The sequence below is a fragment of the Schistocerca serialis genome, chromosome 6 (assembly GCF_023864345.2).
Source record: "Schistocerca serialis cubense isolate TAMUIC-IGC-003099 chromosome 6, iqSchSeri2.2, whole genome shotgun sequence".
NCBI lineage: Eukaryota > Metazoa > Arthropoda > Insecta > Orthoptera > Acrididae > Schistocerca > Schistocerca serialis.
In genome coordinates this window covers 682947798-682964969 of record NC_064643.1, presented here as the reverse complement: position 1 = coordinate 682964969, position 17172 = coordinate 682947798, and the positions used below count along the sequence as shown (strand labels likewise).

Genomic DNA, 17172 nt, shown 5'->3' with positions numbered 1-17172 from the left:
TCTGGGATTTCTGCAGAAAACCCTTCATGACATGGGTGGACAAAGCAACAAGATAGTCAACTGCACATCTCCGCACTCTAAATCCATATTGTGCATTCATCAGTAAATTACGAGACTCGAGCCACCAAACCAGCAAGGCATGAATCATACATAACATCACCTTGCAAACGAAGCTGGTGAGAGAGAGAGAGATGGGGCGGTAGCTAGAAAGTAGTTTTTGTCCTTACTGGCGTTAGATATGGGTATGACAGTGGCTTCACACTAAAGTCCGGGAAATGTGCCCTCTGCCCATATGCGGTTGTACATGTTCAGCAGAAAGGGCTTGCCCCCAAGAGAAAGGTGCTGCAACATCTAAATGTTGACACTGTCTGACCCTGGGGTGGAGGATCAGGATGAACAGAGCACGATCTAGCTCCCTCATAATAAAGGCGGCATTGTGGCACTCGCAATTCTAAAAAGAGAAGGGTATCGCACGAGTCGCCCCCTCATTTTTGATGGAGGAAGGCAGGGTGATGATGGGAGGAGCTCTAAACTTCCTCAAAATCACTGTCTGCTACTGTCAGGCCGGAAATTGCCGAATGGATCTTTGTCCCAGAGAGCCGTCTGAGGTTGGCCCACATGACAGAGGAAGGGGTGGAACTGTTAAAAGAACTAATGGATGAAATCCAGCTAGCTTTTTTGTTATCCCGAAGAACATGACACTTTGCATGAATCTGTTTATAATTAATGTGGCTCGCCATCGTAGAATGGCTGTTAAAAATGCAGAGTGCACGTCTCCGGGTGTGAATTCTGGTGTTCCACCAAGGAACTGGGACACAGCACGGTAAAAAGGAAGTGCGACGAATGGAATGTTCCCAGCAATAAGGATAATGGTTATGAGATACTCCACCTGGTCATCACAACTGGGTAAATCTTTTTCTTTGTAGGTAAACAGGGAGGAGTGAAGCTCCCAGTCAGCCTTAGTAAGATGCCATTTGGGTGTGCACGCAGGTGGAGTAGGAATCAGCAAACTGGTAGCACATGGGAAATGGTCGTTCGAGTAGGCATCAGAAAGAACAGACCCCTCAAGATGATGGGCAAGCTGGGCAGTGCAAAGGGATAGGTCGAAATAGGAATAGTGTGCGAGGTGTCTGAAAGGAAAATGGGTGCTCCAGTGTTAACCCAGAAGATGAGTTGATTAATAAGATCAGCCAAGATTGCACCTCTGACAGGTTCTGGGAGAATCCCAACGGGGAAGATGCGCATTAAAGCCACTGAGTAGCAGAAATGGGGGAGGTAGCTGCCCAATAAGCTGAAGGAAGTCTGCCCTGGTGACATCGAATGACAGAGGCACATAAATGGTACAGAGGGGGAACTTAAGATGATGAAGAAAAAGCAAACTACAACAGCTTGAAGATGGGTAGTCAGGGAGATGGGTTGACTATGAATGTCGCCCCATATGAGCAGCATGACGCCCCAGGAGAGGGAATGCTGCCTTCAAGGGAAGGTCAAAACGAACCGGGAATAAATGTGAAAGCACAAAGTGTTCATGAGAGCACTATTTCGTTTGCTGAAGGCAGAGTACAAGGGGACACTGTGATGCTAAAGGCAGCCGTAAATCCTCTTTGTGGGACCAAAGACCGCGAATGTTACATTGGAGGAGAGTCATGAGATGTAGGTAGGTCACCTTGGTGCCTGCCAAGTACAGCCTGTGTAGAGTCACTGCTACAGGGCACAGACCTAGAAGGATCCTGCTCCAGGGGGTCCACAAAAGCACTGGCTTGCTTGTGCTGTCTGTATAGTCCAACACTAAAAAACCAGTTGGTGGTGCACACTGGCGACATGCAGGCTGGCCGGGTTAAGGAATCACATGGCAGCATTGTCGAAGAGAGTCTTCAAGTCGACGAAGGGGAAGACCATTTGCCTTTGGTGGACTTCTAGCCTTTCTGATTAGAGGGCGACTCAGGTGTTGTATGGCTGGAGGGACGTAGGACGTCTTCACATGAGTACTACCACTGTCCTTTCTGGCCTACCAGTTTTGTAGCTGGTGGCTTTGCCCTTGAGTTGAGAGTTTGACAGCTTGTTGCACAGCTGGGCGGGCGCAATGCTACCTTGACAATGGGCAATTTCATAACCTCAGAGCTGAATTGGAGGTCACATCTTCGTGGCCATGTCCTTCATGGAGCGAGGAGTACCAAGAACAGAACTATAGGCACCAGACGGGAGAACACAGGGTTTGGAACTAGCCAATAACTTGCGAACGACTGGGTAAGGCACTTTTGGCTTTACCAGGTTCTCTGTGACAGCCTGCTCATCAAGGAACACGGGACAATCCTGAGAGGAGGAGGCATGGCCACCACTGCAGTTGATGCAGCAGGGAGGAGGAGGCAGACAATCACCCTCATGCACATCCCTACGGCAGGTCACACATTTGGCCATCTGTCGACAAGACATTCTAGTGCAGTTGAAACAATGACACTGGTAGCAGTGCTTTGAGTTTGGAATGTATGGCTGGACTTTGAATTTCATAGCCTGCTTTGATCTCTGACAGAAGCCTCCTCTATCAAAGGTGAAAAAGAGTGTGGGTGGGCCCTAAGGAGGAATCTACCTTTTTCATCGCTCTATGGACAGCAATGACACCCTGACCAGAAAAGTAAGATTGGATTTCAGCCTCAGACCGTCAAGCAGCCTGGTGTAAATTATTCCACAGGAAGAATTCAAAGTCCGATGGGCCTAGACACACCAGTTTTTGTGCTTAAGAATCAGAAGCAGTCTCCAAAAGCAAAGTGCCATTCTGTAATCAGGAGCAGGTTTCCGCAAGCCGGCAATTGCATCATCACCTTTCTGAATAATGAACGGATTTACTTGGCAAAGGACTGACTGTTAGCAGTACATGAGACCACACGGAACTGTTGTCTAGCTGGGAAGGTCTTTCAATTGTTAGCCTCATTATGTTTATGTTTCGTAGACTGCTTGGGAAGATGATTGGCTCATTGCAAGAAAATCCCCATGATTGCAGTGTCTCCAATGGCACACTCCTTTCAAATGGGGGCCTCCTCCATAAGTGGGTACACCCGCTTTAGGTCATGCCTCAGGTCACACCTTCCGAACACCTGACCAAGGGACCAATCGGAAATTTGGGAAGGTTTCAGCTCAGGCAATCGCCGCTTCCTGGTCCTGATTTGTACCACGAGGTACGTGCAAACTCTACATGTTGACCCAGAGTTGTATGTGTTACCCAGTCAACCGTTACATGTCAGGCACGTGTCAGGAGGGCACATAGAGTAAGAGGAAAAACAGGAACCTCAAATGCTGAAGCTGAGGAACAAAAGGAGCAGGGAAACAAAAAGTAAAAGGGATTGAGAAAACAGTGGTGAGACAGTCCTTATGTCAGTGACAGACAATGCAGAACATTCCATAAACACCCCAGACATATTCCAAAGGGAAGGGAAAAAAATAGCACGAAGAGAGACATGCAGCATGGAAGGGAGAAACGCATGCATGCATGCACGCACGCAGAGAGAGAGAGAGAGAGAGAGAGAGAGAGAGAGAGAGAGAGAGAGAGAGAGAGAGAGAGAGAGAGAGAGAGAGGGGGGGGGGGGGGGGAGGGGGTTATACACATTCACTGAATAAATTAGCACTCAACATTGTCATATTTAAGATGGTATTACATACATTTCTAACTCTTCCGTTGCATTTTGCAAGCGCTCTGTCATAAAATTTAATCTCTCTTTTTCTCTCTTCAAGCAAGCTGAAGACCTGGCTTCTTCTGCTTCCTTCTGCATCCTTTCAACTCTGTCAAGCAACATCGTTGTTTTACTGATATCTCTAAGGTTGTATTTCTGGAGGAACAAGTAAATGTTAATCTACTGTTATTTCTTTCACACTACAGAACCTCTAAAAGAGAAGAAAGTCGCATCTACCCACCATCTGATAGGCAACAAGATCCTCCAATGCATCCTTTGATTTCTCTTCCAAATCACATACACTGAGACCAAGCTTTTTCAACACAGACTGGATTTTCTCATCTGAAAATATGGAAATCAAACCGAAAATATTTTCATCATTATCTTACCACGAATAGATACTGTATTGTACACCAATAGGATTAATCTTGTCTCACTTTACAGTTGTCTCAAAAGTTCAAAATTAGTTTGTCTGCCCAGTATTCTGTACTTTTACAATTCTGAGGAGTTACTAAAAATTACCAAGAAATGCTTCCAGGCAAAGACATTTATACAAGTACAACTATAATCTGAACTGCCATGTCCCACTGGAACGTAATTTCCATGAAAAAAGTGGAACTTAAGTAAACTAAGTTACGCCAGCTTCTCATCACCTCTCAAAACCAAGGTACCATTTACTCAGTATGACACACATCTGTTGAGAGATACTGTACTCCTTTTCTATCCAGGGAACAAATTCTTAAATGGAACATCACTGCCCTTCTTTCACAACAGTCATCATGCTGCTTGCCTGGGCTACCTAACCCAGGCTACGGCTCTGGTTGGTTGGGGGGAGGGGGGGTAGTGGCCAAACTGCTAGGTTATCGGTCCTCATTCTGATTGAAATAATTCCACAAGGGTGGGAGTAAAATAATCGAGACATACAAAACACAGCTGGAAGAAAGGAGAACACCACAAGGATGACAAAAGGGCAACAAGCACTACAATTGACAAAAAACCACACAGAGATGCAAGAAACGTGTAGAAGGGATCAAAACAAGAGAGCAGATTACCATGGCTGGCTGGCGATGAGAATGAAAAGGAGAAGCCAGCCACTCTGCCACACAGTGAAACCTCCACCCTGAAGGCACTAGGGTGGAGGACACGGGGGCAAAGGACATGCGCTAAAACTTAGATCAAATGATAAAAGCCGCCCTCATGAATAAAACGTAAAACTAAAACTGCTGTTGAGGCATTGTCGCCCAACACCAAAGGTAGCGTGCTGGAAAAGTTAAAAGTCCGTTGCAGAGTGGCTAAAAGTGGGCACTCCAGCAAGAGGTGGACAACCGTGATTTGTGAGCCACAGCGACACCGAGGTGGATCCTCAAGATGGAGGAGGTAACCATGCGTTAGCCCCCTATGGTCAATGTGGAGCCGGCAGAGGACAACTGATTACCTACAAGAGAACCGCATGGAAGACCTCCACACATTCATAGTCTCCTTAATGACACGCAGTTTGTTGTGCATACTGTTATGCCATTCCATCTCCCAAAGCTGAAAAACCCTGCAGCATAAGACAGAACGCAGGTCAGTTTCGGAGATGCCTATCTCCAGAAGCTGTTCCTGTGTAGCCTGTCGGCAAGTTCATTGCCAGGGATTCCGACGTGTCCTGGGGTCCACAGAAACACCACTGAATGACGGGACCATTCCAGGGCATAGATGGACTCATGAATGGACGCTACCAAATGATGGCAAGGGTAGCACTGGTTGATAGCTTGTAGGCTGCTCAAGGAGTCAGTACACAGGAGAAATGACTCGCCAGGGCACGAGTGAATGTGCTCAATAGCACGAGACATGGTCGCCAGCTCTGCAGTGAAAACACTGCAGCCACCTGACAAGGAGTGCTGTTCAATATGTCCTCCATGAACATATACAAAGCCTACGTGACCGTCAGCCATTGAGCCATCAATCTAAACCACTTCATTGCCCCAGTACATGTCGAGAACTGAGAGGAAGTGATAACGGAGCTGCAGGATTAACAGAGTCCTTAGGGCCATGCGAAAGGTCTAGAAGAATCTGCGGCTGAAGTGTACACCAAGGACGTGTATGTGAATGGACGTCGAGGAGAGGTGGTAATGGGAAGGACTCTAGTTCCGACAGTAGGGACCGGACATGAACCGCAATCTTAAGCACTGACCTGGGCCGCCGATGTGGAAGACGAACCGTCATGGTTGGAAAAAGGTGACAGTAATTTGGATGCGCACGAAAACTACGAACATGTGCAATGTAGCTGGCAAGCAGTTTTGCACGCCTAACCTTCAATGGAGGGACTCCAGCCTCCACCGGGACACTGGTCACCGGACTCGTTCTAGAAGTTCCTGTCGCTAGGCCAACACCACAGTGGTGCACTGGGTCGAGTAAACACAATGCTGAGGGCACTGCCGAACCGTAAACCAGGCTCCCATAGTCAAGGCGGGCTTGAAGAAGGCCTCTGTAGAGCTGCAGCAGTGTAGAGCGATCTGCACCCCAATTTGTGTTGCTCAGGCAGCAGAGGGCATTGTGGTGCTGCCAGCACTTCCGCTTAAGCTGACAAAGGTGAGGAAGCAGAGTCAATTAGGGGTCAAAAACCAGTTCTAAAGATCTATATGTGTCCACTACAGTGACTGGATCGTTGTTAAGGTAATGTTCTGGTTCTGGATGAACTGCACGACACAGCTTCCTGTAGGCGCCACTCAGCAACACCAGTACTGGAGGAGCAGTACGAAATACAGAAGTCATTCACATACAGAGAAGGTGAAACCAATGGCCCTACAGCTACTGCTAGACCGTTAATAGTCACTAAAAATAGAGACACACTCAATACAGAGCCCTGTTTAACGCCGTTCTCCTGAATAATGGAGGAACTATGGGAGACACTTAAAGTACGGAGTGACCGGAAGTTCTGGATTAAAATCAGGAGCATACCCCGGGGACCCCACTCATACAATGTCACCAGGTTGTGTGGTATGCTTTACACAAGTCAAAAAAGACAGCAACCAGATGTTGGCATCGGGAAAAGCCTGTTCGGATGGTAGTTGAGGGACACAAGGTTATCAGTGGTAGAGCGACACTGGCAGAAGCCGCCCTGACATGGAGCCAGTAGGCCACAAGACTCCAGGACCCAACACAACCGCCGACACACCATACGTGCCAGCAGCTTACAAAGACCAAAGAAAATAGGCGAGGCTGATGGGCAGGTAGCTTTCCACATCAAGCAGATTTTGACCGGGTCTGAGCACCGGAATGATGGTGCTCTCCCACCACTGCGATGGAAAGATGCCATCGCAGCAGATCCAGATGAAGATGACGAGGAGATGTTGCTTTTAGTCAGACGAGAGATGTTTAATCATCTGACAATGGATCCGATCCTGCCCAGGAGCTGTGTTGGGGCAATGTGCAAAGGTGCTGAGGAGCTCCCACTCTGTAAATGGGGCATTTTAAGATTCACTGTTGCGTGTAGTGAATGAGAGGACTGTTTTCCATCCACTGTTTGACGGTGCGAAGGGCTGGGGGTAGTTTCCTGAAGCAGAGGCTTTAGCATAGTATTCAGCAAAGTGCTCTTCTATTGCGAAAGGCTGGGGGTAGTTTCCTGAAGCAGAGGCTTCAGCATAGTATTCAGCAAAGTGCTCTGTTATTACATTGGTAGATAACACGCCATTGATGTTAATGCTCTGTTGGGGTCTGGTACCCAAAAAGATGTCTGATCTTTGTCCAGACTCGAGAAGGTGATGTATCGCGCCCAGTGGTTGACATGCACCCTCCCACTCCCGTTTCCGTCGTTTTATAAGCTGGCTAATGTGTGCACAAAACTGCTTAAAGTCTATTAGATGCTCTAGGGAAGGGTGCCACTTATGTCTCTGTTGTTGTTGTTGTTGTTGTTGTTGTTGTGGTCTTCAGTCCTGAGACTGGTTTGATGCAGCTCTCCATGCTACTCTATCCTGCGCAAGCTTCTTCATCTCCCAGTACCTACTGCAACCTACATCCTTCTGAATTTGCTTAGTGTATTGATCTCTTGGTCTCCCTCTACGATTTTTACCCTCCACGCTGCCCTCCAATGCTAAATTTGTGATCCTTGATGCCTCAAAACATGTCCTACCAACCGATCCCTTCTTCTAGTCAAGTTGTGCCACAAACTTCTCTTCTCTCCAATCCTATTCAATACCTCCTCATTAGTTACGTGAGCTACCCACCTTATCTTCAGCATTCTTCTGTAGCACCACATTTCGAAAGCTTCTATTCTCTTCTTGTCCAAACTGGTTATCGTCCATGTTTCATTTCCATACATGGCTACACTCCATACAAATACTTTCAGAAACGACTTCCTGACAATTAAATCTATACGCGATGTTAACAAATTTCTCTTCTTCAGAAACGATTTCCTTGCCATTGCCAGTCTACATTTTATATCCTCTCTACTTCGACCATCATCAGTTATTTTACTCCCTGAATAGCAAAACTCCTTTACTACTTTAAGTGTCTCATTTCCAAAGTTTTTATTTCTTCTCCATGGATTTTAATACCTACTCCGAATTTTTCTTTTGTTTCTTTTACTGCTTGCTCAATATACAGATTGAATAACATCGGGGAGAGGCTACAACCCTATCTCACTCCTTTCCCAACCACTGCTTCCCTTTCATGCCCCTCGACTCATAACTGCCACCTGGTTTCTGTACAAATTGTAAATAGCCTTTCGCTCCCTGTATTTTACCCCTGCCACCTTCAGAATTTGAAAGAGAGAAAGCTTTTGACAATGTTAACTGGAATACTCTAAGTCTACAAATGCTAGAAATGTAGGTTTGCCTTTTCTTAATCTTTCTTCTAAGATAAGTCGTAAGGTTAGTATTGCCTCACGTGTTCCAACATTTCTACGGAATCCAAACTGATCTTCCCCGAGGTCCGCTTCTACCAGTTTTTCCATTCGTCTGTAAAGAACTCGCGTTAGTATTTTGCAGCTGTGACTTATTAAACTGATAGTTCTGTAATTTTCACATCTGTCAACACCTGCTTTCTTTGGGATTGGAATTATTATATTCTTCTTGAAGTCTGTGGGTATTTCGCCTGTCTCATACATCTTGCTCACCAGATGGTAGAGTTTTGTCATGACTGACTCTCCCAAGGCCATCAGTAGTTCTAATGGAATGTTGTCTACTCCCGGGGCCTTGTTTCGACTCAGGTCTTTCAGTGCTCTGTCAAACTCTTCGCACAGTATCTTACTCCCTTTTCATCTTCATCTACGTCCTCTTCCATTTCCATAATATTGTCTTCAAGTACATCGCCCTTGTATAGACCCTCTATATACTCCTTCCACCTTTCTGCCTTCCCTTCTTTGCTTGGAACTGGGTTTCCATCTGAGCTCTTGACATTCATACAAGTGGTTCTCTTCTCTCCAAAGGTCTCTAATTTTCCTGTAGGCAGTATCTATCTTACCCCTAGTGAGACAAGCCTCTACATCCTTACATTTGTCCTCTAGCCATCCCTGCTTAGCCATTTTGCACTTCCTGTCGATCTCAGTTTTGAGACGTTTGTATTCCTTTTTGCCTGCTTCATTTACTGCATTTTTATATTTTCTCCTTTCATCAATTAAATTCAATATTTCTTCTGTTACCCAAGGATTTCTATTAGCCCTCGTCTTTTTACCTACTTGATCCTCTGCTGCCTTCACTACTTCATCCCTCAGAGCTACCCATTCTTCTTCTACTGTATTTCTTTCCCCCATTCCTGTCAATTGTTCCCTTATGCTCTCCCTGAAACTCTGTACAACCTCTGGTTCTTTCAGTTTATCCAGGTCCCATCTCCTTAAATTCCCGCCTTTTTGCAGTTTCTTCAGTTTCAATCTTCAGTTCATAACCAATAGATTGTGGTCAGAATCCACATCTGCCCCTGGAAATGTCTTACAATTTAAAACCTGGTTCCTAAATCTTTGTCTTACCATTATGTAATGTCTCTGTAGAGCTAGCCAATGTTCTGCAATTGCCTCAGTGACTTTCGGTGACCACCGAGGGAGTGTCTTTCACTAGAGGCCCCCTAAAGAATGAGGGATAAGGTTTTCCTCCGCAGAAACGATTGTTGTAGTGACCTGCTCAACAACATCGATAGCACCATGTGGGGGAGATTCAGGGTGACATCAGAGGTGAAGGCTTGCCAGTCTGACTTGTTTTAGCTCATCTGGTTAGGCATCTGTGGGCATGACACCAGGGGAGTGACAGGAAGATGGGGCAGTGGTCACTACCCCACAGGTGGAGAGATGGGAAAAGCCAGGACTGCAAACCGAGAGATCAATGGCCGAATATGTGCCATGTGCCACACTGAAATGTGTGGGGGCACCAGTATTTAAGAGGCAGAGGTCGAGGTCGAGTTCGAGTTGTGACAGTAAATTTTTGACATCTCTGCCTCAGCCAGTAAGCACAGTGCCACCCGACAAGGGGTTATGGGCGTTGAAACCTCCCAAAAACTGGAAAGGTTTAGGGAGTTGATCAATCAGTGCAGCCAATACGCTCAGGGGTACCACACCATCTGGAGGGAGATACAAGTTGCAGATATTGATTTCCTGCATCATCCTTATCTTATCCTGACAGCCACAGCTTCAAGAGGGGTTTGAATGGGTACAGGTTCCCTACATAATGAGTTTAGCACATAAATGCAAACTCCACCTGACAGTCTAGCACTACAGTTCCTGTAATATCCCTTATAGCCGCAGAGGGCAGGGGTCCGCATTGACGGGAACCAGGTTTCCTGGAGGGCAATGCAGAAAGCAGGTGTAAAGCTTAACAGTTGCCGTAACTCAGCCAGGTGGTGGAAAAAACTGCCGCAATTCTACTGGAGGATTACGTGATCATGAGACTGGGAAGGCATGAAACACTCCCTGAGGCATAGACTGCCTCATGGTCACATGCTGCCATCAGATGAGTACCTCTGTGATTGATGTCCATTGTGTCTGAGGGCCCAGCAATATCTAGGTCCTAAGTGGACGCCAGAATCACCACCTCATTCTCAGACACAACTTTTAGGTAGTGGTGATGTGGGTGCCACTGCAGTGCCTTGGTTCTTGTGGGTCTTTCTTTTTAGGTTTTTCTTTCTGCTCCTTATGTTTGTCCAGCTGAGAGGGCTCCTGCGATTCAGTCTCAGGCACTGAGGAGGACCATGAAGCCCTATGACCTGTGGTTGCTTCAGCCATTGGCAGGTGTCAGCTTTGCCACTGGTAGGAACCCAGGAAGGGAGTGACCCAAGGGATCCCTTCCTTGCAAGAGGAGCCACAGAAGACTTACGCTTCTCCGACTGAGAAATAGGGACTGATGTCCCCCAATTGTCGGGAGGGTTTTGCTTCTAAAGTAGGATGCGCAGGAAGAACAGGGAGGGAAGTGCCCCCCACCCTCAAGGGGGCAGGTGGAGTCTGACAGCTCCGACAGCCAACTGTACGTGGTGGAATGGAAGGTGGTAGAATCACTGTAGTAGCGGCGGTGTAGGTTGACGTCATATGCACAGGATGTAGCCTCTCCTTTTCTCTTAGCCACAGTGCAGGTCAGTCAGTCCAGTTTCATGTATTCCATTATTGTTTTCTTTCTGGAGAATCCTGCAGTCTGGCAAGCAAGGTGAATGGTGCTCTCCGCAGTTGACACAGATGGGAGGTGGGGCACAGGGAATATTGGGATGTGAAGGATGTCCACAATCCCGACAGGTGACGCTGGAAGTAAAGCGGGAAGACATGGCCGAACTTCCAGCACTTGAAGCATCACATCGGGGAGGGATATATGGCTTTACATCACAGTGGTATACCGTCCCCCTGACCTCCTCAGGTAGACTATTTGGAGTCTTATTTCTTGGCATTGAAGTTAGACCTTGACTGCTTAAAGACTGCTGGTGTTTGACCACCAGCAAGGTATGACATACTACACTTCACTTCACGGCATGTCATCCGCCCTGATGCCACCCACTCTGACCACGGGCCCTCCCCACAGGCACCACCCAGCTGCAGCAAAGGCCACCTGCCAGAATGGCCATTGCTGGGAGTCCCAATGCCCCAGGGTGCCTGGCATTTACTACTCGGCATATGTGGCGAGTTAATGGTGCATGCATCAACAGAGCGATCCCTGTGTGGTCAGAGGGCTATAACCAACAGGGTACATGGCGGCCCCACCACGGCAGATGAGCTACCATGCTGGATATCAGGTGCAAATAAGCTACGAAGTCCATTATCGTCGACAGCACAGGAAGCGATACTGCGCAGAGGATGGAGGAAGATGCACCCAGGAGGGTGACCTCGCCCAACAGCTTGAGAATGAGCGAAAGTGCAGATCCATGTTAACGAAGGACGTGAGTAGTCTCAGCGCACGATAGACACTATGCAGCATGTAAGGCGCCCTTCCCCAATTGGCTTGCTCTTTGGGAAAGTTTTGAAAAATAGTGCTCAAACCCTACAGGGGACCATCACAAAGGCCGAAACATGTGAGACTCCTTTTAGTCACCTCTTATGACAGGCAGGAATACCTTGGACCTATTCTAACCCCCTGACCTGCCAGGAGGAGGAGGAGGGGGGGGGCTACTGCTCTCCTCTATTTGTTTCTGCTGCAGAGGGAGTACACAGCACACACAAGAAGCTGTTCCTTAGTCCAGGAGAAGAGAGAGAGGCTCATGAATAACTAATTATGTTCAGGATACCAGTTAAAACCATTACTGAATAAAGATATCTAGTCTACTCACACCTGTTTTCAATGAACAAAATTAACCAACTAAGTTCTTACAGCTGGTGATGCTAGATATTATCAGGAATGAAAAACACAATCTTTGTGCAATTTGTTGATTTAGTATTGCACAGGTGTGATATCCGCTGCTGCAGATGCTGAGGTTTACAAAGTTTTCACACAATGCTTAATGCCTATTATATTTTATTATACATTAGTCATACATGCAGTGTTTTAGTGCAATAAAATTCAGATTCACATTTAAAAATAAAGTTTAAAAATATCCAGTCATGTGTAAAGCTAACAAAATAAAATGTAATTAAACAATTTCTTAATTTAATAAATCAAAGAAGGAAAAAAACATTACTACTAAAAACTTAAACTAAGTTACCAAGGTTTTGTGTTGCAAGCAAAACCTTTTCAACAATGACTCTTGACAAGTTTATTAAAAGAAAAAGCCCTACTGATACTAGAGCTTCAAAACAGTAATTCAACTTCACCTTCAGATTTAATTTCCTTGGTTAATTTCTCAAGGTACATAATTATCTGATCAGCATCTTTATCAGATTCTAAGTTTATTTCCTTCAGTTTTGTCAAAGTTTCTATTGCTTCAGCTGATACAGTATGTGGCACTTCATACCTGCTCCCAAGCTTTTCTTTTAACCACTCATGTGGGAACTGCAATATTAAACAGATTCATATCAAACAATTACACATCAATTTTTTGTTTTGTTTTAAAAACATTAATGCTTTAAAAAATTACTTAAAATAATGTTTGAGGGAATAATGTGGCCATTGAGACCAGGGCACTGATGGTTTTACTGCCGTCATACTCGTGATCAGTTAACACATGCGGAAAGAAAAGTCCGAATGCACACAGGCTAAGGACACACTAACACTTATTTTTGTTTGGTCCATGGAACAGGTCACAATGTATCTCATGACAAGGCATATGTCAACAAACTATCTCAAGAGAGTGTTTGTGCATACAGTTTAATCAGGAAAGCATAAGGCAATGAGACTGGTGCTTAACAGCAAAGTAATTACAGATTTAGTCACCACACATTTGTAGTCTAGATCACTCAAAGTAAGTAGGTGATTTGGACTGCACTGATGAAGATCCAATGTCATGAAATGGTATCAACAAAAATGATCACAAATTATGCCGACTCTGCAATGTAATGACTAATGAAAACATGTGCTAGCCCAGGACTGGAGAGAGTGCTAAAAGACTTCACTATCAAATTCCAAGATATGTCTTTAAGGGAACAGATCATTAAACTGGAACATACTATATGCCTCAGCCGACATAAGCACCAGTAACAGTACCAAACGAGAGGCCCAGTAACTGCTGCAGTTCAAACAATTTATTTCCTACTTAAGTAGACATTAGAATAGGGCTTAACAGCCTTGAGCCTGTAAATATGTGAGAGAAGACTTAATGAAGGGAAAAACTGGAAGTATGCTTATCAGCAAGGTTTTGTGCCATCCAAATGGTTCTGTGGAGATAGTGTTCAGCAGCACCCTTTTATGTAGTAGTGTAGTGTAGAACGTAAATTCTCTGCAATCTGTGACTATAGGAGCATGGGACCCTACAATGGACTAGATGCCATTGGTTGGAATAGTGAAAAGGGTGTCACTGATATCACGTCTGGAGTACTCCATTTGCAAGACTACAAACCTTACACTATGCCTCACTGGTAATCTGCTTTCAGTGTCCCGTCGACAATTTTGAGGTGCTGTAAGCCACTTTTAAATAATTCAACACAATGGCGCCCAAGTTAATTTTCAAATTCATGCACACCTATTAGTAACGGTCACAGTATATTGTCATCATAAAACAAGTCTGCAGTCCACATGGGTTGATGCCTACCTTAAATAAATGAGATGTTATTCATAAAACACAAACTGAGCAAATCAACTGATTGTATAGTGTGGACTGACTGATAAGTGACTGGTAACTGCTTGTAGTGCTTGTTTTAGAAACACATAAGAAGGATTTTTGAAAACAAAACACAAAGTTAACACCTTTACAATATTAGCATTAAAGGTAAGAATATGTATGTATGTGTGTATGTATGTATGTATGTATGTACATATGTACAAACACAGTGAGTGCCATGCCTATAATATTTAGTTTCTGATAACAGTTTTTTACCAACAATCAACTTACAGAAATATAATTCCTCTGTGCAGGTTCTTAAACCACACTCACTCAGCTGAGTCTGTCAGCTGACTTTTTGTGGCAATAGTGGAAAAACAGTACTGAAATTATTCTCATTGCTATCACAGGTGCTGCAAACACTGTTGCGGTCATTGTTTAATGATGTGATCATTTCCCCTACTGAATTTTTCAAAACAGCTCGGCTCTGCCACTTTTTTCCCCACAATGCACTGCTTAAGATGTGACTCTTTTGGGCTTCAGCGGTAACTTTCTTAACAGCTTCAATGTTGAGTGTTTCAATTGCAGATTAATTTTTCTTTTAATTTTTATTCTCAGCTACACAACCTTCAGTCTGGGCCCATATCTATTATAAAGGGTTGAAATGGCAGTGTTAATGTGGCAGCCAAATTTCTGTACACCAAATCACCTATTTCACACCTGGAAAAGTTATTAACTCCACGAGATCCACCTTTTTAAGATTATCACTTACTTTGAAGGCAGTCAGTCATCTCCTCCTTTCACTTTGCCACGGCAGGTATCTTGTTAACTACAGGCTGATTCCGAGGAGTATCAGGAACAACTGCCAACATTCATACATTAGTATTAGAGTGTCTAAGAACCACTCCACTTTGTGATACTCTCCTGAATTTTTTTGCTTTAAAAAGTTTAGGAGGAAACCTTATGAGTTCACTCAGAAGAGTATGTCTGCCTTCCTTACCAGACACAGTCACCTGTGTCACGAGTCGAACCACTAACATTCACCCCACAGATTTGCCTTATGAATGCCAGATTCCTCTTCTTTCCCACATATTTGCTTGTCAATCTTCACAGCAGTCTATTTACATTCAAACCTGCAGTATGACAACTGAGGGTTGTTGCTCTGGCTACAGATCTCATGAGATTGGCTGAACATGTTTTGTGCACCCAGCATGAGCCTCGCCTTACCACTTTGTAAATACTAAAGTAAATTTGAAGAGATATATCTTATCAAGCTGCCACCACTAAACTTTCAAAGTGGTCCTAACAAGTTGTGCAAAATATAAAATGAGGCCCAATACTGCTCTAATAAAACCATCACTATACGTAAGAGCTGATGATAATTTGGGTTGAGGGGACACTTGACATCACGGTCATCAGCGCCCTGACTAAAAGACAACATGCAAATCTCATTGGTGGAGATGAAGGCTGTCCCCACATGCGGAGCAGTTTATAATGTATTAAAGTCTGCCATCCTTCACCATCAGTTTAGGGATGAGGGCTGACAGTTCACACAAAATTTCACCACTCTTAACACTGGTATCAGTATCTGCGAGGATGGTGGACAGATCTCCAGCAAGACCGAGGGCTGCCCTAATATCAGCATACAGAACACACGTAGCCACAATATGCTGAACTGAAAGCGGTACGCCACAAACTTCACAGAATGGTGGATCCTCCCACCAGAGGAGGAAGCTATGTGTGAACGGGCTATGCCCAATGCACACTTTGGTAAGCAAAACCTCCTTCCAGTGACGAGGCTGACATGAAGTCTGCAAGCCTTTGTGGTCAATTTGAGTGACTGCAGTTTGTTGTCAGTCACCTGCAACCATTGGCGCATGATGCATCTGTCAGATAATGGCGTGCAACAGGATGGGGCATTGACTGGCAGCACCATCCCAACATGCTTCCTTGGCAGCTTTGTCGCCATGTCATGACCATGTATCCCAATGTGGCAGGTACCCAGCAAAAGATCACCACCTTGCCATGGCGTTGGAGCTGCTGTAAGGAGTCATGGATGAGCTGAATCAGCGGGTCTACGAGATACATTTGGTGAAGTGCTTGCAGTGCAATAAGTGTGTCAGAACAGAAAAGAAAACTCTTGCGGTAATGTCTGAACCCTCTCCAGTGCCATCAGAATGCCATTTAACTCTGCATCATAATTTGTAAATTGTTCAGGAAGACACACTTTCAAAACCCTATCAGGGAAAACAACAGAACAACCGAGAGTATTCCTCTGCTAGGATCCATCTGTATAAACAACAATAAAGCTATGGTACATACTTAACATGGACGAAAACAAAAGCTGTAAAATCCAAATTTGGATTACAACTTTTCATGTATTGTGTCAAGCTTAAAATCACTGAGCCTCTGAAGACACCAAGGTGGCAGTGAGTTCCATCCATGGGTGTGTATTTTCATGCCTGAGAGATCCAGATCCTTGAGACAGTCTGTAGCACGTATACCAAATGGTTGGGTCGCTTGAGGTCAATTCCTGAACAGTCGTTGGAAGATGCGTTGGATCACTGAACTACATGCCAATGACTGAGGTGGCAAATTTTCAGTGCCTGTCGGGCCAAAAGGCTACGTTGCTGAATCCAGAGTGGTGGTTCACAGACTGAACTGGGCTGGTCCAAAAGACTCCAGTCGATATCCGAATGCACTCATGGCGGACAGCATCTAACATGCGGAGGTAGGAAGGACGGGCTGATCAGTAGACCATGCTGCCATAGTTTAAGTGTGATTGAACACATGCCCTATAAAACTGCAGGAGGCGGGACCTGTCAGCTCCCCAAGTTTTTCCACAAAGTCATTTCAAAATGTTCAACAACTGGAAGCTCTTTGTAAGTCTTTCAAGTGTGGGAGCCATGTTAATACCAAGTCAAATAAT

At 45.1% G+C, this 17172-nt stretch overlaps 1 protein-coding gene across 3 annotated transcripts in view; it reads right to left on the bottom strand.

Annotated features, from left to right (window-relative positions):
- The window catches only part of LOC126483749 (kinectin-like), a 63781-nt gene that overhangs the window by 18632 nt on the left and 27977 nt on the right, over positions 1–17172 (bottom strand). For all 3 annotated transcript variants that reach the window (XM_050106891.1, XM_050106893.1, XM_050106892.1), the window contains exons 3-5: positions 12862–13039; positions 3907–4007; positions 3655–3821 (exon numbers count right to left, since the gene is read on the bottom strand). In XM_050106891.1, coding sequence (XP_049962848.1) covers positions 3655–3821; positions 3907–4007; positions 12862–13039 — 446 coding nt within the window. The remainder of the gene's footprint in view (positions 1–3654; positions 3822–3906; positions 4008–12861; positions 13040–17172) is intronic.